Below are 22,171 nucleotides of genomic sequence, written 5' to 3'. Positions count from 1 at the left end.
CCTTTATCTAGGTCAGGCAGACAGAATGTACTTGGGAAAGGCAATCTTTAAGATACCCAGGCTCTGAGCCTTCTAAGGATTGATAGATAATAGCCAGTACCTTGAAACATACCAGTAGCCAATGTAGCCCCCATAACTGCAGTGTCATGTCAGCACACAAGCTCTTGCATTTTACCCCAGCTGGACAGTCTGGATGGTCTTCAAGGAGAGTCCCATGTAGAGTTAATTGCAGTAATCCAGGGAAGAAGTGACAAGGATATGAGTGACAGTTTTCAGGGCATCCATTTGTAGGTAGGGCCTTTTGTGTGGTATGGGGAAAGGGCATATTGGGGTTGCAGGATCTGGACACCTCAAGGTGAGCAGTGATATTTCCCCCCTTTTTCTCAGCACTTCTGAGTTGGCAGAAGTTAAGGCAATCCCACAACATTTTTAAACTGGGATTGCAGAGCAGAAAAGATGAGTGTGTGAAAGCATCCTAAGAAGGATAAAACAGAGCAAGAAAAGAAGAAATAAAGGTGATGGCAGTGATGATGGTGAAGCCAATTTTAGTGGCCTGCTAGAACCACTGAAATGGAGCAGAGCTTATAACACAGCTGAGAAGCTGGCACAGAAAAAGATTATCTTAAAATAGCTTCAGTAAGCATATCAGAGAAACAAAGGTTATTGATCTGACACACTCAGCCCTCCCAAGCTTAAAGAATCACACACTTAGACAGATTAGGTTAAGATAAGTAAAAGATTATCTTACTGACTTTATTGTTGGTTCTGTTACATCCACCTTGGTGGAAAAAAAGAAGTTCCTTTGTTCTTTTTTTCTTTCTAAATACTTAGTTTGCCCTAAAACCTCAGCCCTATTTGCCGCCAAGGGCTGCTTGAAAGAAAGGGGAATTCCAGGCCCACCGCATGGTGCTCAGAAATGGAGGAGAGCGGCACACAGCCATGTGCTTCTCTCAGTGGAAGGAGGAGGGGGAGAGAGAGAGGAAATGGGAGTGTCAACAAACAGCTTCAGCAACAGCAGGACAGTTGCATCCTGGGATGAACTCAATTTACATGTTAATGCACATGCTAATGAGGCATCCTGGATTTGCCAGGACTTCCAACAGATGGCAGCAGCTAGACCTTGTGTAACTCCAGTTTTAGACCTTAGAAAGAGAACTTGCTTCTAGAGCTGCTACTTGTCTTCTGACAAAGTGGGCGGGTCAGTCTCAGAATTTCAGAATTCTACATCATCTGGCCTGTAAAGCATCTCATGGACCACCAGCAAGTTCACCCTAGCCTTTCAAAATATATAGATTGTATTAAGATTTTTATTTCTGATTATGTTTTGAAGAATATATATAGCCCCACACGTATCTGCTACTGAGTAGTATTTAAGTAATTTACAGGGAGTCTTTACACCCTGTAAGGAGAATGAAGGAATGGGCAGAGGATGGGGATTACGTACATTTTATGGAGGCAAGAAATGAATCTATGACATACCTGAAGATTTATCCAATTTTTGGTCCCTGCCTCTTTTATCTATGTAGCATGTCAAAATCTTGTGAAAGCTGCTAAATCATTCAGAAAGAAGGAATTAATACATTTAGCTAATTTACTACCTAGTAAATTTCTGGTCTTGTGAAGCAATGCAAACACAGGATGTTTTTTCCTGCCTTGCTATGTAGTCTAATGGGTAAGTCTGTTCTATTTTTTTTATTAATAGTTATTAATGGCAAATTGTATTAAGATTGGAGAGGTAATCCCCAGTTACTGAATTTCATAGATATGGCCCTCCTCTCTAGTATTTGCCCATTTTTAGACATTAAGTTCAGATTATATTGAAAGTGTTTTTGCATTGTATTTTGAAAGTTTAAATGAATAGACAATGTGTGGCCCTGAGCCCCCTGGAAACCCCCACTGTCAAAATTCAGTGACAAATCACTGCACAGTTGTGGCATAATGTATCACCAATTTGTACAATCAAGATCAGGTGCATTAAGCCTTCTGATAAGCTTGATGTATGTAAAACTGCCCCCAAACCATGGAAATGTTGGAAGTCTAAGTAAACAAATAAATAACCTGGGGTAAAATTGCCCCACCCAGTTTTGGGATTCCATCTTGCTTTTCTTTGCAGCCGCTGGCAACCAAAAATATTACAAAAGGGGTTATTAAAAGCCTTCCAGGGCAGTGCTCGATTAAATCTGTGGTACATTATCATCTCTATTCTCCCAACGATAGATCAGAATAGGAAGCATCCTGGAAAGTGAGCTGCTTCTAGGACACCCAGTATTTAGGCGCTTGTAGGATCTGTCCCTTCCCCAGAAGACAGTGCCTACTCCCTTTCAACAAAGGTGCAGTCCGTCCCATACTGTAGTTTCCTAACAACCTTAGCAGCCAAGTCCTGATCATTAATTGATTTTATTAATGCTGAGTAGTTTAAGTTTGATTTTAATCGTATTGATGTTACTGTCATATTTATGTTTTGCTTTATAGTGGCAAGCTGCCTAGGAGGTTTGTATGAGCAGGAATTAGGATCTAACTTTAATTTAAAAAATAAAAAGGGGAGCCACAGGAAATGCCTGCAGACTCGTAGCCAGAGAAACTGCTAAGCAACATAATAATAGATCTGGCAGTATGAACTCTGCAGGAGCCAAATACTGTTGCTATATTTGCAAGATGCAGGATGTAAATAAGTAAGTTACACATTATACTCCCAATGCATAAATGGCGATAGAAATCCTCCAGTGCTGGAAAGCAACAGTTTAAGGCATTTTGTCACATGTGATCTTACAGTGTCTGCTGCTTGCTTAACTATGAAAAAAAATGCAGGGACACAGTTTCAAATAAAAATTTCTAGATAAGCAAAAAGAAAACCAAACTATCATTTCATGTTTCAAAACAGTTTTTCTAACCAGTTTCACCTCCAGAATAAGTGAAAGATTGCTGGGGTGGCAGGTGGGATGAGGACAATACAAAATGTGTATCAGAGAAATAAGGGATTCCTCTGTCGCATCGTCCTATTGATTCACACTCTGCCTTTGTATTTCTAACCTTACATTTCATTATCACTACCATTCCTTCATCTGTTTTTTTCCAAGGAATCCAGAGTTGCAGCTATAGTATGGGAATCTAGTTTTTTCCATTACCACCTCTTCTTCAGAAAGAAGCAACCCGCAGAACTTTTTTGAGGAGTGACATTGTTAACCAGGCTGCTTTCCCACATGGGGCTTATAAATGTGGGAGAATCACTGCTCCAATTTCTTCCTTCTCATTTTCAAAGGATCTTGAGGTATTTGGTGAAGTGGCTGGTGAAGCTATACTCTTTCTGCTGTGCAGTTTTTAATTGTGCTAGCAGGACAATCCGTAAAGCCCTTTTAAGATTAAGATTAAAATTTATGATTAAGGTTAGGTTTGAAAGACTGAATGGTGACATCTTTTTCTTCCCTGGTATTAAAGCCTCCCTCCCTTAAACCAGTTTGAAAGCAACCTGTCTTCACTGTCACCAGTTCTGAAACCCAGGACCATGTTGTAAACTCCGTAAGCCAATCAGTACTCTCTTCAGTCGATTAATGGAAAAGTGCTGAAAATGCTGTTTAATCAGTTTGAAGCCCCCTAATGTGGAGCCTCAAGAAAAACACAAACATATCCTTTCCACTCTAAGCAAAACAAAATATATAATGCCTTGCAATTGCCCCCACTACCCATGATGGGAGGGTTTGCAGGGCATTGTAATTTGTAAAAAATGGAAATATGCATATATTGATTTATACATGCATGAATATCTGGAGAACCAAATTACAATTTTGGGGGGCTGAATGAGGCTTTTGCCCCACACAGTTGATCACTGCTGAACTCCCTCCATACCATTTGTAGAAGAGGATATCACAGCTTGGCAAGGAAAACCAAATGCATCTGTTTTAAGATATCACTTTTCACACATTATGGAGGCTTGCATTAAAGCAGACAAGATTCAGACTAGGGCATCATACCATCTGTACAAGAGGGACATCTGTTTGCAAGGTTGCAAAAATTGGTTCCAGAAAATGTGAAATTGATTTTGCGTGGGTTTCCTTCCCCCTTCAAAAAAAAAATCTGGATATTTTATTTGTTCTTGATGCATCAATGTTTAGATCAATCAGAAATTAACAGCCCCTAGCCTGAATTATATATCAGTATTAGGGACTATAGAGAAAGAGGTGAATCTTTGATTTTTTTATCTTTGTACGATGGGAATAAGGTACAACATCAATGCACAAGAATTCATTTTTGCCAGCATTGCCTCTTGGTTCAATGCTTTCCTCACAAAACAGTTCTCTGTCTCCTCTAGGAAGACAGACAGAACAAAGCCCTGGGACTCTCATATTCTCTACTTCCTAGGGGAGAAATGTGTGACCAGTAGCCCTCCAGTTGCTGTGAATTACAGCTCCACAAAGCTTCAACCTGTGAAGTCTGCGGTGAGTTACTAGTATCATCATTCATCAGCAACAGAGCCATGTGTTCTCCAACCTTGCTAGAATTCCCAGCAGCCTGAAAAGTGGCTGACATGGTTTTAATTTCACACCAGCTTTTAAACAGATCCTTCAGCAAAGGATGGACAGAGGTTCGCAACATTGTTCAGGAGGCGGCAACAAAATACATCCCAAAGAAAGAGAAAACCAAGAAGGCAAAATAGCTGTCTGCTGAGACACTAGAAGTAGCCCAAGAAAGAAGGAAAGCAAAAGGCAACAGTGATAGGGGGAGATAAGCCCAATTAAATGCAAAATTCCAGAGGTTAGCCAGAAGAGATAAGGAATTATTTTTAAACAAGCTATGCACAGAAGTGGAAGACAATAGAATAGGAAGGACAAGAGACCTCTTCCAGAAAATTAGGAACATCGGAGGTAAATTCCAGGGAAAAATGGGCATGATCAAAAACAAAGATGGCAAGGACCTAACAGAAGAAGAGATCAAGAAAAGGTGGCAAGAATATACAGAAGACCTGTATAGGAAGGATAACAATATCGGGGATAGCTTTGATGGTGTGGTCAGTGAGCTAGAGCCAGACATCCTGAAGAGTGAGGTTGAATGGGCCTTAAGAAGCATCGCTAATAACAAGGCAGCAGGAGACGACGGCATCCCAGCTGAATTGTTCAAAATCTCGCGAGATGATGCTGTCAAGGTAATGCATGCTCTATGCCAGCAAATTTGGAAAACACAAGAATGGCCATCAGACTGGAAAAAATCAACTTATATCCCCATACCAAAAAAGGGAAACACTAAAGAATGTTCAAACTATCGGACAGTGGCACTCATTTCACATGCCAGTAAGGTAATGCTCAAGATCCTGCAAGGTAGACTTCAGCAATTCATGGAGCAAGAATTGCCAGATGTACAAGCTGGGTTTAGAAAAGGCAGAGGAACTAGGGACCAAATTGCCAATATCCGCTGGATAATGGAAAAAGCCAGGGAGTTTCAGAAAAACATCTATGTCTGTTTTATTGAATATTCTAAAGCCTTTGACTGTGTGGACCATAACAAATTGTGGCAAGTCCTTAGCGGTATGGGGATACCAAGTCATCTTGTCTGCCTCCTGAAGAATCTGTATAACGACCAAGTAGCAACAGTAAGAACAGACCACGGAACAACGGACTGGTTTAAGATTGGGAAAGGAGTACGGCAGGGCTGTATACTCTCACCCTACCTATTCAACTTGTACGCAGAACACATCATGCGACAAGCTGGGCTTGAGGAATCCAAGCCTGGAGTTAAAATCGCTGGAAGAAACATTAGCAATCTCAGATATGCAGATGATACCACTTTGATGGCTGAAAGCGAAGAGGAACTGAGGAGGCTTATGATGAAGGTGAAAGAAGAAAGTGCAAAAGCTGGCTTGCAGCTAAACCTCAAAAAAACCAAGATTATGGCAACCAGCTTGATTGATAACTGGCAAATAGAGGGAGAAAATGTAGAAGCAGTGAAAAACTTTGTATTCCTAGGTGCAAAGATTACTGCAGATGCTGACTGCAGTCAGGAACTCAGAAGACGCTTAATCCTTGGGAGAAAAGCAATGACAAATCTCGATAAAATAGTTAAGAGCAGAAACATCACACTGACAACAAAGGTCCGCATAGTTAAAGCAATGGTGTTCCCCATAGTAACATAGGGCTGCGAGAGCTGGACCATAAGGAAGGCTGAGAGAAGGAAGATCGATGCTTTTGAACTGTGGTGTTGGAGGAAAATTCTGAGAGTGCCTTGGACTGCAAGAAGATCAAACCAGTCCATCCTCCAGGAAATAAAGCCAGACTGCTCACTTGAGGGAATGATATTAAAGGCAAAACTGAAATACTGTGGCCACATAATGAGAAGACAGGACACCCTGGAGAAGATGCTGATGCTAGGGAGAGTGGAAGGCAAAAGGAATTGGGGCTGACCAAGGGCAAGGTGGATGGATGATATTCTAGAGGTGACGGACTCGTCCCTGGGGGAGCTGGGGGTGTTGGCGACCGACAGGAAGCTCTGGCTTGGGCTGGTCCATGAAGTCACGAAGAGTCGGAAGCGACAAAATGAATAAACAACAAGCTTTTAAACGTGTTGATTAAAGTTGCAACCTAATATGCACTTACCTATAGGCAAAATTAGTTAAAAACCTTGCAATTTATTTCTAGTAAACGGGAATTTTGAGAGCCAGTTTGGTGTAGTGGTTAAGGCATCCGGCTAGAAATCAGGAGACCATGAGTCGTAGTCCTGCGTTAGGCACAAAGCCACTCTCTCTCAGCCCTAGGAAGGAGGCAATGGCAAACCACTTCTGAAAAACCTTGCCAAGAAAACTGCAGGGACTAGTCCAGGTAGTCACCAGGAAGGCACAAAAAACAAAACAACAAACAAACAAGGCATTAAAATACGACTGCCAAAGAGTCTTTAGTATAGGTATGTACTTAAGAATTTGCTTCTGCTTATTATTGTTAATATCAATCTGATTCCCAAACCCCAAATTTGCTCAGCACAGCTTTAAAGGACTACTTTGGACTTTGCATATAAATTATTTGACTGGGCATTCACTTATTTGCGTAATTTTTTAAAAATAAAATTCATAGTTCCATGCTGACTCAAGCGATGGATTACTTAGAAACACTCTATGTTATTAACACGTCAACATAGTTTAAAAGGAATTGGTAAAGCTAAATTGGTCATCTGGTGAATATATACATATTATATACATCTCCAAAATATTTGTTGAATGTATATCTATACATGTAACCTGGACATCCTCCAGATGTGTTGTTTTCAAACCCCAGAATTCCTTAGTTAACATGGTCATTGCTGAGAATTCTGGGAATTTTGGTCTGGAGGATTCCTTGATTGGGAAAGATTGGAACACAGCTCAAAAAATTGTGTGTGAAGCAACTCTGAAAATCCCATCCCACAGTAATCTGCACAACTGGCATTCCAATGTCAGTTAGACAAAACCTGTTCCACTGTAGGTAACTGATTTGTCAATGGTGATTAAGTGAAAACCAATTCTGTATGAAGGATATGTGTGTTGGACTGTTTATACAACTAGGATCAGCAATGGCCAAAAAACAAGCATAATTTAGGAAGATTAAAAAAGGCTTCCTGTTGTTCAGGTAAGAACAAAGATCTTGCACATACAGTATGACTATTTTTGCTATTAAATCTATCTAGAAGTGAGTTGGCGCCATCTAGAGATGGTATGGGTATTATGGGGACCACAGCTTCACACTAAATATCATTGGTGGAATAACTTAATGCTCTGCTGACAGGCAGAGTATGACAAAAAGTGTTTTATCTATAGGATGTTTCAGGAAATACAACATAGTGTGTGGCAGTGTTCCTAAAACTGATTAATGAGCAGTATTAGAAATTATTATCCTGATCACATTTTAATGCATTTTTAAGCCATAGGCCAGTTTGTTCTAGATTTTGGTTAAAATCAGAGAATACAATTTACCAACCTTAAAGTTACGCAAAATGAGAAAATATACCAAATATTCACAGGACATATATGGTACATCAGCTAAATATGGTTAATTCATTTAATCTGTGGCTGTAGATGTATTAAAATCTACCCTTTATCTTGCCCAGGCAGGATGACTAGTGATGATGGTTATAGTCTAACACAGTGTTTCTCAACCTCAGCAACTTTAAGCTGTGTGGACTTCAACTCCCAGAATTCTGGGAGTTGAAGTCCACACAGCTTGAAGTTGCTGAGGTTGAAAAACACTGGTCTAACACATCTGGAGGTCATTAGATTAAGGAAAAGTGGTCTACTAAAATGCAGAAACAGCTACTAAAGGAGGCTGTAGGTGATCAAAAAGTTGGAAGTAGTTGTATTGATAAAAGCTCAAGTATATAATCTGACAATATCCACTAACATTTTCAAAAGTATAAATATTTACACACTGAATAAATATGTCATTAACCTTTTTAGAGAATATGTTATTCATAATTTTTAATTACAGAGGTGAAATTCCTAATGTGTCAGTCGCTGGTGATTTGTGACTTCATTAGCTGCCTAAAAGTAGCCACGCAGTGTAAAAAATAACATCAAATGTAACACTATGCCTGTTCACCATAATTTAAATAGCAAGGTCAGATTCCTATGCTATTAATTCCTTTCAGCGGATGACCTCCAGAACATTTTCTAATGGCAAATGTTGCCAATGAGATTTAGGAAGGGTACTGAATTCTAAAATCCAGAAATGGTACTTATCTATTTTGATAATAGCAAAATATAGAAGTTTTTTTTATGGGCAAGGTTTAAAGCCTTGCTTATGATAAATAATATTGATGTACAGTACATAGCCTCTCATCTTGCAGATATGACTCTGGGCAGCTAACAACACATTAAAAACAATAAAAAAGAGTATCAACAAAACATAAAAACCTACAATGGACATTAAGAATAAACCCAAAGCAATCAGCAGGATGCTATGAAATGGAAAGCGATTACAAAGGTATCCTATCAGTCCAAAGATTTAAGTCTAGCAATGTCAAATACAAAACCTATTTTGCTGTACAGGTAATCCTTGGGTTACAACAGCAACTGGGGCTGGAATTTCTGTCGCTAAGTTATGTGGTCGTAAAGCACGATGTCACTGCAGAGGCTTGTCAATGGGCTTGGTACTGGAGGCCAGAAGCAGGCAAACAGGTGATGCCTAGCAAGGGGCCCTGCAGCTGTAACTAATGCAGTAGGTGAGGCTGCTGGAAAAGGCCATGGAACCCATTAGCTTTTCATAAGTCTGAAGACGTGGCTGTTCTGCCAGGCATTTTGGGACAAGCTTGGTGAGCTCTGCTGGTGATATGACTGTTTGGGAGGTTCTTGTTTTAGCCAGGGGATCATGGGTTATGGTGGCTTTAAACATTGTAAGCTGCCCAGAGTTACTGTTGTGAGATGGGCAGCGCTATAAATCATTTATCATCATCATATGCCTTAGAAACTCTGAAATTTGCTTGGGTCCCGCTAATATTATTTGAAGATGTTGAAACTGAATTGGGAAAACCCGCCGTGTAAAATAAAAATATAGTGTGAAGACTTCAAATTAGGCTGATATATAGATACATGACATTCATCTATCTGGATCTAAACGTGTCATCTATTTTTTAAAATATTTATTTATTATATTGTACAATTTTTAAAAATATTGTAAAATTGATGTGTTGTGTGTGTTCTTCAGTGAAAACTGCATCTATCAAAATTAGACTTGTCTCAGTTAAAATATGCAGACATAGTGGCTCCGTTTTCTGGTCTTCATGTCCATCTATCCCTCTGATTTAAATTTATCTTTAGGAGCATAAATGATCATCTGTGTATATAATAAAAGACAAAATAGATTTCTCTAGCATATTTATGATGCTCATTTAAGTGAAACTATATGTACCTATTCCTAAGTTGAACATAACGTATGGTCTGCTTGTGAAAACAGTTTAATTCTGTTATTCCTACCCCTTATGGACTTTTTGCGTAAAACAGAAAAAAATGAACTTAGGATTTATGGTTTTGATGATTAGACAGGACAGACTATAAAAAGATTAGAGTTAAGTTGTAACCCTCAAGTAAGAGACAAATTTATAATTGTACCTATAACTGCTGTAAATAAGATCAGAAGCTACTTCTTTGTATTTTTTTTCTATTTTTTCTACTTTTTTTTCCTTTCTTGCACTTTTTGCTTTCTCTTTGCTTTCTTCTTCTCTTTTCTTCTTTACTTTATATTAGTTTGTATTTATTTTTTAAAAGTTTAGTAAATATATATATATATATATATATATATATATATATATATAAAACAGATATACTTTTTAGTCCTGACCATTATTTTAAAAACCCATTATTAGTTTCTGTTTTAAGCCAGATACTCAATGAATTGTAACACAGATCTTCTTAACCTATAAAGTATGTTATTTTTATTTCAATACGCAAAGCAACTGTTATTATTCAATGTGCTGTTTTGATGCTTAACATGACTAAGTTATACTACTTCTCTGAGTTATTTTATTATAATCAATATGACCAAAAAAAAGAAGCCACAGAGGCAAACAGAAGATTCAATTTAAATTTACTAGGAAAGTTGCAGAACAGAATACATTACCTCCAGCCAGAATGGATTTAAAAAATAGCATATTATAAAGGAATTTATTAAAGAATCACCAGTTTCCACATCTAAGTATATCATAATTAAACCAATCAAGTATTTAAAATGTTTGTATTTGTCTTTATAAATATGCAGAAAAGTACTAGAATTAATATTAATTACAACTAATGCTACCTTATTTAGTTTAATTAATGCAAACAAATTGATTTCCAATCAAATAAAATCGTTATTTGTTAATTTAGGAAGCAGCAGATTCTTTTAGATCCAAAGAAAAATACAGTTAATTCTACTCATCTGTGGGAGCTTTGGACTTCAACATCTCCCTGCCAATTCCAAATCACCTTTGGAAAAAACTGGGATGTGCAAAGCCATTTGTGATATGGAAGGGGGTTGTATATATGTGTATATCTGCCGGGGGGGGGGGGGGGATTCCTCTAGAGATGTCTGAGCACCTGGGCCTGCTTAAAACAGCTCACTGGATTCCAGCCAAAATACAAGAGTTTTTCTTGAGCTGCTATGAAAAGTATAAAAGAATAAAAATGAAATTGTGGAGATATTTTTGCCAACAAATTACATTCTCTTTCCTGCTGCCCTTCTTGGTGTTAAAAATTATACAAAAATATGGCCAACTGATCCCTCATTTTACATATTTAAAAGTAATTTTAGATGGATTTGCACCAGGGTCTGTTACACACCATATGGTCTTTACTCTTAAAATAGTCTTGGACTATTTTAATGTTAATATTTTATCAATTTTGTAATGGTTTTATGGAAGGCAATGCCAAAATCTCAATTAAACTAATGCTTCAAGAAAGGTAGTGTAAAACACACATATCTGGAAAACGTGCTACTTCCAACATCTAGTTCCAGCCTAGTTCTTAAGGAACTTGTTTTCCAAGTTTTCATTCCATCCTTCAGTCAGTGTAGCTCAAAGCTTAGCTTTGTTTACTTGGAGTTGTAGATTCTGTAGCTTCATGGCCATGCCCATATTCCCAGAAACTTTCAACTTTCCTTGAAAGAAAGCCTAGATTAAAAACAAAACAGAATTACATTTTACTTTTTAATGTTTTCATTAAATTCTAAATGAAGTATCTTCTAAGACCATGCCTCTCAAGACTGAAGCCATATAAAATGAGGCTACTAAGTAGGTGATTTTATTTTAGGTTATCTTTCCCAAATGCAGGTAGATCAGTCTACAGACTTAATTTATATAAATGGGAGACAAAGCAAATAATTTGATCAAAAAGGAAAATCATTTTACCTTTTTAGGCAAAATAATTTTTCAGTGATGCTTTGATACAAAAGCCACTTTGATCATAATTATCCCAAAATCACAATTAACAGCAGGGGAGATTATTTTTTTTTTAAAATGTTCAGGATAAGAAAAATTCAATCTAGTCTTAATTTGCTGCCAGATAGAAATTATTTTGGAAAATGTATTTATAGAGACTTCTGGGGAAAAAATGGCAAACTGACAACCATGGCAGAATGAAGAGCCAGTGAGTAGACTGGGCCTTCGTATTTCCTTGAGATCCCCAAAAGTGCTCCAGACAGTTGCTCCTTGCCAGGAGACCACAAAACAGCGGTCTCCAGCAGGTTTAGAGCTCTGGGAGATGAGGGAATAAATATCTTGCTGAAACCATGGTCGGCGCCTTCAGAAAGGACACTGGGTTCACATACTTGCTTTTCTAATCACTTTTGGGAATTGCTTGTTAACTGCTTTTCAGCTATTAGGAGCCTTTGGATTGACAAGTCTGAAAACACCCAGTGAGTTTCCTTCAATCCTTAGCAAAATAAGTTTTAAATACAAGTTTGACTTAAAAATTATTATTATTGTTATTATTTGGAATAAATGGCAAAACGATGATTAGAACTTTGATTTTGGAAAGTTAGAAACAGACTAAGGGTCCAGATGGATTTTGGAATTAATTATAGGAATCCTTCCCATGGGAAAATGCTTTTGTTTTGAATTTTAAAAAATGATAGGATGAGACTTTGAAGATTGGACACTAGAGGGAACCAGAAGGAACTAAAGATTACAATTAAAGGAGAAGAACACTTAAATTTGACTTACTAATACAGAATGAAGAAAAATATTTTAATATTGGACATATTGAAGGATATTTTTGAACAATGGGCCCAGAAGTTAATTTTAAGAGTGTCTGCCTCTATAGAGAGACTGTGTTTCAAAGATACTATGGAAGAAGAACGCATTTTACCAGAGAAGACTGAGAATGATCTGAAAGTGGATTTAAAAATGACAGTCTACATGAATAATATGGAAAAAATGCTACACTGGACAAAGAAAAGAAAGCAGCTGATGTCTTAATAATTAAAAGGTATATACAAATAACAAACCAAGAGAGTGACCTGGATAATTTTCCTTTATTGAATTTACAAAAAAAAAAAAAAAGGCTTTTTAAAGCTTTGAAGAATTTTGTGAGATGGGACAAAGAAAAAATGAAAAGAAATCAGGTTCTAGGACATTATTTGAAGGGACTAAAGATCAAGATTGTTAAAAGTAAAAGGAAGTAATATAAAGTTGGTTTATTTGATTAAGGCTAAAATAGATATGTTGTTATCTCTGGTAACTCTTAATAGAATTTTGCTGATTAGGACTGAAATGACGAGCCTTTAAGGATTTGTTTATAGATAAGAGATGTGTTTACTATATTCTTATTTCTTCTTTCTTTTTCACTTATTTTTTCTTTTCGGCACCTATTTTTTTCTTTTTATTCTTTTAATTTTTTTTGGTTTGTATTAGTTTTTATCTTTGCAATTGTAATTTTCAATAAAATTACTATTTAAAAAAAAGGAAAATGTATTTATGGAAGTAGCCTGTGTTGGCCATGTTTAGCAACGCTGAACTAAGCATGAACTCACAACATCTAGAATTATTTTAACTGTCATTTAATCCAAAATAACTGAGAGGAGAAAATAGGGAAAGCTGTTTTCATTACTCCTCCACAATAAAATAAAAGATGCATAGAACAGAAGGTAGTATGATTTCTTTTGCATTTTACTTACTGTCTGAGGATTCATCTTGCCAGTCATCAGTGCCAGCAAATCATCATCAGTCATTACAATTGTGCAGTCGGCTTTCTGATCTATAGTAGCAGACACATTGGCCAGAAAAAGAATATTTAGAATATTGAGTAGGACACCAATTACTAAAACATGATCTCTGTATTTGGGGATATTCTACTTTCAAATTATGGATGACTAGCTAAAAGTAGGATATCAAAAGTCAACATTGATGGCAGACAAGTCAAAATTATAGCTGATAATGTTATGATAGAAAAACTGTTAGTAAAAAACAACCATTAAGAGTCTGGGCTAAGTATTAACCAGGTCACATCACTCAATTTATGTAATAACTTCGGATAAAAAAAATAATTAGTGATTTATATATTGTGTTGGAAGACCTGAAAGACCAGATTAGGAGCAAATCATCATGGAGAAATCTATCTATGAGGTCACCAGGAGTCAAAAATGACTTGATGGCACATAATCAATCAATCAATCAATCCTACAAGCTTCAGGAAACCACAGCAAGACAGATTCTAGATTGAGGAATATAACTTTTCAGGGCTGATACCAATATTTGATCTTGGAGTGTTATACCAGCAGTCATACTCAAAAAAAGTAAGCAGGGCCAGAACAAAAACAAAATTTGTTTGAATTTAAATATAATTAAAATTAAATATAATGCACTGTGGTTCATATAATTACTCCTCATGTAATTTTCTCTTTCTGTCACCTACAAAATTATATTCCAATGGCAATTTTTAGTGAGGCTAGGTGATCACACAACATTTTGGTGGTCTACATTTAAAAAATATGTTAGTCACCTACTTGATTACTGTTAGTACTCTAATCAGTAGCTCTTTTCATAATGTAGCCAACTAATAGGCAGAAAAGCCAAGAATGCTGTGTCAAGAACTGAGAGGGAAAAGGGAGCACAACTGAAATATTTCAAACATTTTCCTCTGCCTTATATTTCAGTTTCAGAAGTGTTTCAAAATTGGCCAGTCGCAAGAAAGCATTACATCGAGAATACATAGCTTATATTACTCTTCCATGTGTACTAAAAAGTTGCATCACACTACATTCATTTTCTTGCAGGTCTAATGCTACGTTCTCTAATTAAGTCCATTCCTATACTTCATCCACACCCATAGTGTGGATATAATTTACCTTTTAGTCCAACAATCTAAGAACATTTTATTTAAAAAAAAACCACCACTCACCAGAGTTAATATCCACACAACCTTTACCATTTTTCACATCGACTATCCAAGTGGCTTCTTTACCCTCAGGGCCATCTTTTATTTTAAAGGCGAAAATGCCACCAATTTTCTTGACATATTGTTCTCCTTCCTATAATCATAAAGTAATATTTACATATTGTTGAAAGAGGATCTTAATTTGGGTATGCATGACATTTTCAGCTTGTGCTAAAGCCTTGCAGACATCAGTCATTATCCTGAATGAATGGTTAAAGATTCCAAATAACATAAGCAAATGTGATATCACTGCTTTGAGTTAGAGACTTGAAGGAGCAAGTGGAGACACCAAGGAGGATGAAAATTTCTTGGATTAAAGGAGTTGCCACAATAGAAGCTGACAGAGGAAGAAACTCTCTACAAGGAAGAGAACCAATGAAGGGAGTCAACCCAATAAATGAGAGTGACTAGGGGGAAAAAACCCTCTGTACAGCTGGAACACAGAAATAGCTTTCAGGCTTTCACAGGAGGAATATGGTATGTTTCCAGGAGAGAAACAAGAAATCATGCTGAACAAAAGACAAGAAGATGGGGCCCTGAAAAGCACAGTGGCCACAGTTACTACTGGAAGAAGACAGCGGATTTATAACAACTGGTGACTACCTAATATGAAGAACAGAATGAACGTGTGTTTTCCAGAACCTCTGTTCATAAAATATCGTTATCGCTTTAGACTACTGATCAGGAATGTAATGGAGTTGTTGCCAAGATTTAGCACACCCACTGCCAAGGGCAGTGATAATTTTATTTCTTTGGAAGAGGGTTTCTCAACCAGGGTTCCGTGGAACCCTCGGGTTTTGGGAGAGGTCACTAGGGGTTCTCTGTGAGATCACGATTTATTTAAAAAATTACTTCAAATTCAGGCAACTTCACATTAAAGAGGTAAGTTTCATTCTTTATTTTTAGTTTAAGAACACTGTTGGTGCATATATACAGGCCTACACATGAAACCAATATAGTAATGTGACCTGTGGCCTATATTTGACCCTGAAAGTGCAGGGGTTCCCTGAAAAATATTTCAAGGGTTCCTCCAGGGTCAAAAGGTTGAGAAAGGTTGCTTTAGAAAAAATCCAAGGTGGATGGGAACATTTTAAAAAGGAAGTATTAAAAGGCCAATCACAAGCAATTACAACAAGGAAAAAAATGAAAGGCAGAAATTTTTCTGACAATACCAAATTGGACAGGATAGCTTAGTCTAGAAAACAGAAACAAAATTTAAAATGACCTGGACAGGTTAGAGGAATAGGCTAAAAATAACAAAGTGAATTTTAATAGAGACAAAGTTATTTAACAGAGACAAATTAAATCAAATACATGAGCAGAGGATGAGTGATACATGAGTAATACCTGTGGGGAAAAATGTAATTATAGATAATTGTAAGCTGATATCAGTTAGCAGTTATGTGGCTGCCAAAAGGTAAACACTGGAATAGTCACACTCTTTCAGTTCTGCCCTTCACCCTTTAATAAGGATTGAAAAACTGTTATCTGTGCAATGAAGAGCAACGAAAATGATCAGAGGCCTAGGAATTAAGTCTAATGAGGACAGGTTGAGGGGTGTATTTAGCTTTAAGAATAGACAGCTGAAGGAGGATATGAGAGTAGTATTCTAGTGAAGAACTGAGAAGAATGGTCACTCAGAAGTTCATTTCCTCTTCTTAGTTATCCCAGAGTGGAGGACATGGAATAATGGTTTTAGTTATAGGCAAGCATATTCCAGTTGAATGCTGAGAAAAAGCTTGCTAACAGAAAGAGTAGACTCAGAGTGGAACTGATTTCCAAGGAAATTATGAGATCATTTTTGCTGGAACAAAAAGCTGGAGATCCTTAAAACTGGATTTGTATGTTGAGCAGTAAGTTAGACTTGTTGGCCTCAATAACATCATCCACCTCTAGGATTCTTGCAGTTTGAAAGAAAGAACTGCAAGTTTTTGAACTGCAGCTCCTTCCTTAATGCTGTACAAGCACTCTTTCCTGAAAAATGCTCTTTTGGGAGACGTAGTGGGAAGCTACTAAACAATGTCAAGGAAGTAACACCTCTGAAACTTAAAGTGGCTTCGTTCTGAGTAAATTGCTTCAGGTTGCAGTACTAAATATAATGGACGTAACTATTTGAGTTACCAAATACTTATCTCCAGAATCTACACCATAGTAGGTAATTATTTTGCCTACCAGTAATCAAGTTGAATCTTGCCCTGTCCCAGATTTCATTTTCAGCCTAGAAAAGAGCTGAAACAATTGCAGACAGGCAAGGCAAACAGAGAGATGTAGATTAACACACTTTACTGTGAACGTTTTGCTTACATGCAAAGTCTTTTTTTCCACAACATGGGAGACTAGTCAAGTATATGACTCCCTATCCTCAGTATGAAGTGGCGATCTTAACAATCCAATAGTTCCTATTATATGATTTATAATATCACCAAAACACGATCAGGATCTCTAGTTCCAAGGTTACTCATGAAATTCCAGCACATAAAGTTATATTAATGACCCAAGGCTCATAGTTCCAGTACCAAAGGCCAATAATTTTTTTAAAAAAATTAGCTCAGTTTGTATATCAGAAACTTATTACAGCCATTATTAAGGTGAAGACAAAAATAATTATGCTGTCTTAGGCTGTTCTGTCTCCTGGTTCTAACCTCTTTTTTCTTTATTTTGTATGGGAAAAGGACTCATTAGGAGGAAAATTAATCTGACAATCAAAAAGACCTAATTTTGGCAGACCAGCCAGATTCAAAGAAAATAATTATTTGTGTACTTAAAATATTTCCTTGCCAGCACGCAAGTTACTATTCGGCAATTTATTTTATAAGCATATTTAATTACAAACCTCCTGAAGTTTCTTTTCAATTTCTTTGAATACAAGTGCTGATTTAAATCCATCAACCACTGCTCTAGTGGGAATGGCCTGGATTTGCCGATTCCTGAAATAGGAAAAAGTAACTTAATATCAATATAAGCAGATTTCAACAAGCAATTTTCCATGCAGTCTTCCCTTTAATGATTGTGCTTGCATGTGTTGCAGCTAGATTCACACATATTAAGCATAATCATGGTTTACGAAGTACAATGCCTCAAAAGCATTAAGTCAAAATCGAACCACCCCTACAATCTGCAAACTTGAAAGAACTGTAATGATAAAATTCTACCAACAATTCAGACACAGTTTTGTATCTCTTCACAGATCTCCCATAAGTGAGATAGCAAGGTAAGAAAGACTAAGTTCCAATCCTGTTTGTGACCAAGTGCTTGCCCTTTCACTAATGAAGCAGAGGGTTGTGCGTGTGTGTGTGTGTGTGTGTGAGAGAGAGGGGGGGGAGAGAATATTTTATACATTCTCCTCTTTCAAGAAGAAATACACTGTGTTCTGGAGGAAAAAAGTCTAATCAAAATTGAGAGGTGAATGGAAATAGAAACAATTTAGATGTGATGAGAAAACAAATGCTGAACTTTATACTAGTTACGAATTACTATATGTAAATTGGCCAAAACATCTATTGGCAATAGTTATAACACCATAAAATGAAAATGATGAAGCAAGTTTACCTTTTTCTTAATTACTCAATAGCTAATCCAAATGTTCCACTTGCATACATACCCTTGCTGACTGATCATGTAAGATTTTAGCAATATAATTTTGCAACATACTCACGACCAGAAGAAAAACAATTAACAGTATAAGTAAAATTTAAAAGTTCTTTGAAAAGTACTTGAGATAGTTTCTGTCTGAGTTCATCTTTATCTCCTCACTCAGCCCACTACCCCCACCTCAGATTGCCATGAGCAAAATCTCAGACTAACCTTCTCCACAGATTACTGTAAAAATAAAACAGGATAAAGATATAAATAATGCAATCTAGCTTAAGCCCTCGGTGGGATGCAATTTACATAAAAGCTGAAATGCTTCATTTTCCAATTGAGCAAGATAATTACCACACATGGCAATGTGAGGAAAGATGAATTCACTTTGAGAAATAATAATACAGATTTCAGGTATTACTAGTTCAACAAACTTCTCCTAAATTCATTACTTTCAGAGAAGATGACACAGTCCTGAGAAAGAGGGAAGTGGGGCATAGAAACTCAAAATAACCCCATCCTGAGTTTGTTTAGTATAAAATGGGACAGAGAAAAACTTGGAGGAGATTCTTTTATACCACCTTATTACAATAAAAAGCATTCCCAGAATCCCTGCCATCCCTGTTTCTTGGCCTGGCTTATCTCAAAGAGCTGGTCATCAGAAATCCAGGCTGGTTTCAGACTGGTAACTATTCCCATTAGGTTTTTCACACTGGGAACCTAAGTACTCTTTTCTGAATCTGAAAGCCACCAAGAATTTCTTAGTCTCACTCAGCATAATCTGCTATTTCTAAAGATTTTATCCTTGTATGCATTTTCTTTACCTTACACTAAGGCTGCTTATTAACTGGAAAGACCTCCACAGGACCACTGTTGTTAATTTGTGTACTGAACCGGTACTTGATGTACTGTAGTAGTTAAACATGTTGGACTAGGACCATAGAGATCCTGGTTCAAGTCTATGCTCATTTATGAAAGGTCACTGGGTGACCGGTCAATCACTATCTCTATCTCTCAGGCCAGTTTTGCAACATTGTGTGGAAAAAGTATTGTGGAGCTGGGAATGCAGTTGATAAATCTAACAAATAAACCATTATTTATACCAAGAAATTTGCTGCCCACCTTATAATTAGCAAGAAAAAGTACTAAGAACATGTAGGCAATTCTCTTTCACATGTAAAATATAAGGTGAAAAAATGCAGAAAATAGGAGATTTTTAAATAAGCACAGGACCCCAGGAAATAATTACTAACTGCTTAAAAAAGTTTTATGCAATCTAAATTTCCATGCTGTTTATCACAACCGTCAGAAGTAATTTGGATACCCTTAACAGTTGCCTAAACGAAAAATCCACAGGCTATAAAGCATGAGTAATTTTAATTCAAATCATAATATTATGCATGCAAAATTGGTCCTCATCTTTTCTAGACAACTTCACTATCTCTGAGTACTGAAACTTGTTCTATACATTCTTTTAACTTTACGGTTTTTTAAAGCTTTTTAAGGGAAAAAATATATATGGAACCAGACTTGGAAGACATAATTAAGATAGACTCTTTGATCCGTGAACAAAATCATATGCAAAATTTCTAGTAGCTGACAAAACAAGTTGCTCTTTCAAAAAAACGATTCTGAGCAAGAACTTTTCATCCATGACCCAATATTTTTCCTGTTGTAAGCAGGATGTTTTCTAACCGCCTATTTTAATTATGCAAGAATTAGAGTGGGAAACAATGGTAGAAATACGTTATTTACAGCAGGCACATTAATTTGGTTATTTACGGCAGGCACATTAATCATATTTAAAGCTGAGACTAACTGGCTGAAATTACTACAGTAGAAACGACATATATTGCACAGGGGAAGGAATTCATCAAGGGGTGACTCAGCACTCACCTTACAGCTTCTGGAAACCCCATTGCGAAGAGAGATACTACAACTGCACCACCAAGGCCCAAATTATGCTGCAAAGCTATCTTTGCACCAGGAACCTGCCGCTTTCCGGCTTCTCCTCTGAGCTGCCAGCAAAGTTCAGCACACTGTGCCAGACCTAACGCATCAAACACAGAGTCTGTAGATCAAACTGCATTGCAAGATCTAGTTTACACCCAACTTGAAAGAAAAGAAAGGAATGGGTGTGTTTGAAACCGAAGATTAAGCCTTCTATTAAAAAGTTGCATCACAACCACCACTGTGAACATTAGTCTTTAAATGGAATATCCTTCTCCATGTGTAGGGACTGGAAAAAATAGGGTTCCCAAAATTTCTCAAGGTGTTGGATTCTACAGTTCTACTATTGTTCTTGTGATAAAAATATTGTGAGTGTACTTCAGAACAGCTGACATATCTTTAACATCAAAGAAAACTTAGTAACAATCACTCTAAAACCAGTTAAGAATAAAAGCACACTTTAAAACAAAGACTGTGGATTCAAATGTTTCTCTTTAACAGTTTGGCCTCTTTAGAAAACAAGTGGACTTTCTGCCTCTGCTCTGTTGCTCCATAGAGGTAAGTGAAGAAATATCTTGGTAAAGAGGAGAGGGAGCAGCCAGCTGTCTTTTGCTTACTTTCCATGAACTTAAAAGTAGTGAGGAGGAGGAGGAGGAACACCTGGCAGCCAAGAGGGAATTTCAGTATGACATGATGCTTTTGCTGAAAACCCCATAAACAGGGACCAAGAAAAACCATTACTAAGTTCAGTTGTACTAATTAAATGGCAATGCATTATGACTTAGTGCAATTTTATGCCAACTTGGTGCCATCAAGATGTATTAGCCAAGCAAGATCTACATCTCTGGTTTTCTGGTATCTATTCTCCAATATAGCTGTGGGGAAGATGTCAAAATGGGCCAGACAAAAGTCTCATTTCTTCTCATAGCAGAAATGAGACTGAATAGATACTTAGCAGGAACAAGCCAATGAGAGTCACCAATAACCCATAGATTCATCGAGCACAAGGGTGACTGGGTCAATAAATAGGAAAAAAAAAAGCTATAGTAAAAGGAGCTTGGGTGTCCTTGGTGGCAGAACTCCAACAAAGCAGCAAATTTTTGGAGATGCTAAGCCCTGACACCAGCACCGGCAACAGTCCCAAATAACGCAGTGTGAATTTACCCTTTCAATCATGAGGGCTAATTCAGGGTAAGCATGGAATCAAACATATTTATGGATTAGATCTATATTCTTCCTTTTCCTGAGAGCTCAAAGCAGAATATATAGTAAATCCTCCAACTTCACCCATAAAAAAAGTTAAACTGAGAAATAAGGACTAGCTCAAAGTAACCCAGTGCCTAGGGGTGGTTTGGCCCAGCACCTTAACCATTATCCCACAGTGGCCATGAACACTACAATGAAGATGCAGTATTATCCCATCTGATATTGAAAACCTGACCATTAAACCTGTTACTGTGCTGCAAGGTATTTTGTGCAGGGCTAATAGCAATAATAAATAAGCAAGCAAGCAGATATTAATTTAATCTGAAAGTGTGCATTTTGTGACCTGCTTGCATGCCACTGGGAGAGTTAAAGAGCCTTTTTTTTTTACCATGCAAACTCATTTCCACAGTTATTCATTAAAGGGAAAATATAAATTAGAACCAATTAAGTCTGGCTCCAAGTAATCCCCCTTGTGTTTACCTTTTCAAAGTGCTTTATTACAAATGACAACAAAATATGTCTTTTCCTGATAAGATCACAAAATTTGAAGGGTTCATTCAAGTCATCAAAGCTAACCCC

The 22,171-nt window shown here is 37.1% G+C and overlaps 1 protein-coding gene across 1 annotated transcript in view; it reads right to left on the bottom strand.

Annotated features, from left to right (window-relative positions):
* Positions 1–10,515: 10,515 nt before the first annotated feature.
* The window catches only part of SCP2 (sterol carrier protein 2), a 29,997-nt gene continuing 18,341 nt past the window's right edge, over positions 10,516–22,171 (bottom strand). The window contains exons 12-16 of the mRNA XM_063297963.1: positions 20,333–20,486; positions 17,688–17,781; positions 14,819–14,948; positions 13,596–13,675; positions 10,516–11,592 (exon numbers count right to left, since the gene is read on the bottom strand). Of these exons, the coding sequence (XP_063154033.1) occupies positions 11,497–11,592; positions 13,596–13,675; positions 14,819–14,948; positions 17,688–17,781; positions 20,333–20,486 (554 nt within the window). The 3' untranslated portion in view covers positions 10,516–11,496. The remainder of the gene's footprint in view (positions 11,593–13,595; positions 13,676–14,818; positions 14,949–17,687; positions 17,782–20,332; positions 20,487–22,171) is intronic.

Source organism: Candoia aspera, chromosome 3, assembly GCF_035149785.1.
Source record: "Candoia aspera isolate rCanAsp1 chromosome 3, rCanAsp1.hap2, whole genome shotgun sequence".
Lineage (NCBI taxonomy): Eukaryota > Metazoa > Chordata > Lepidosauria > Squamata > Boidae > Candoia > Candoia aspera.
Note: the sequence above shows the minus strand (reverse complement) of the source record. Positions and strands in the feature narration are given on the sequence as shown.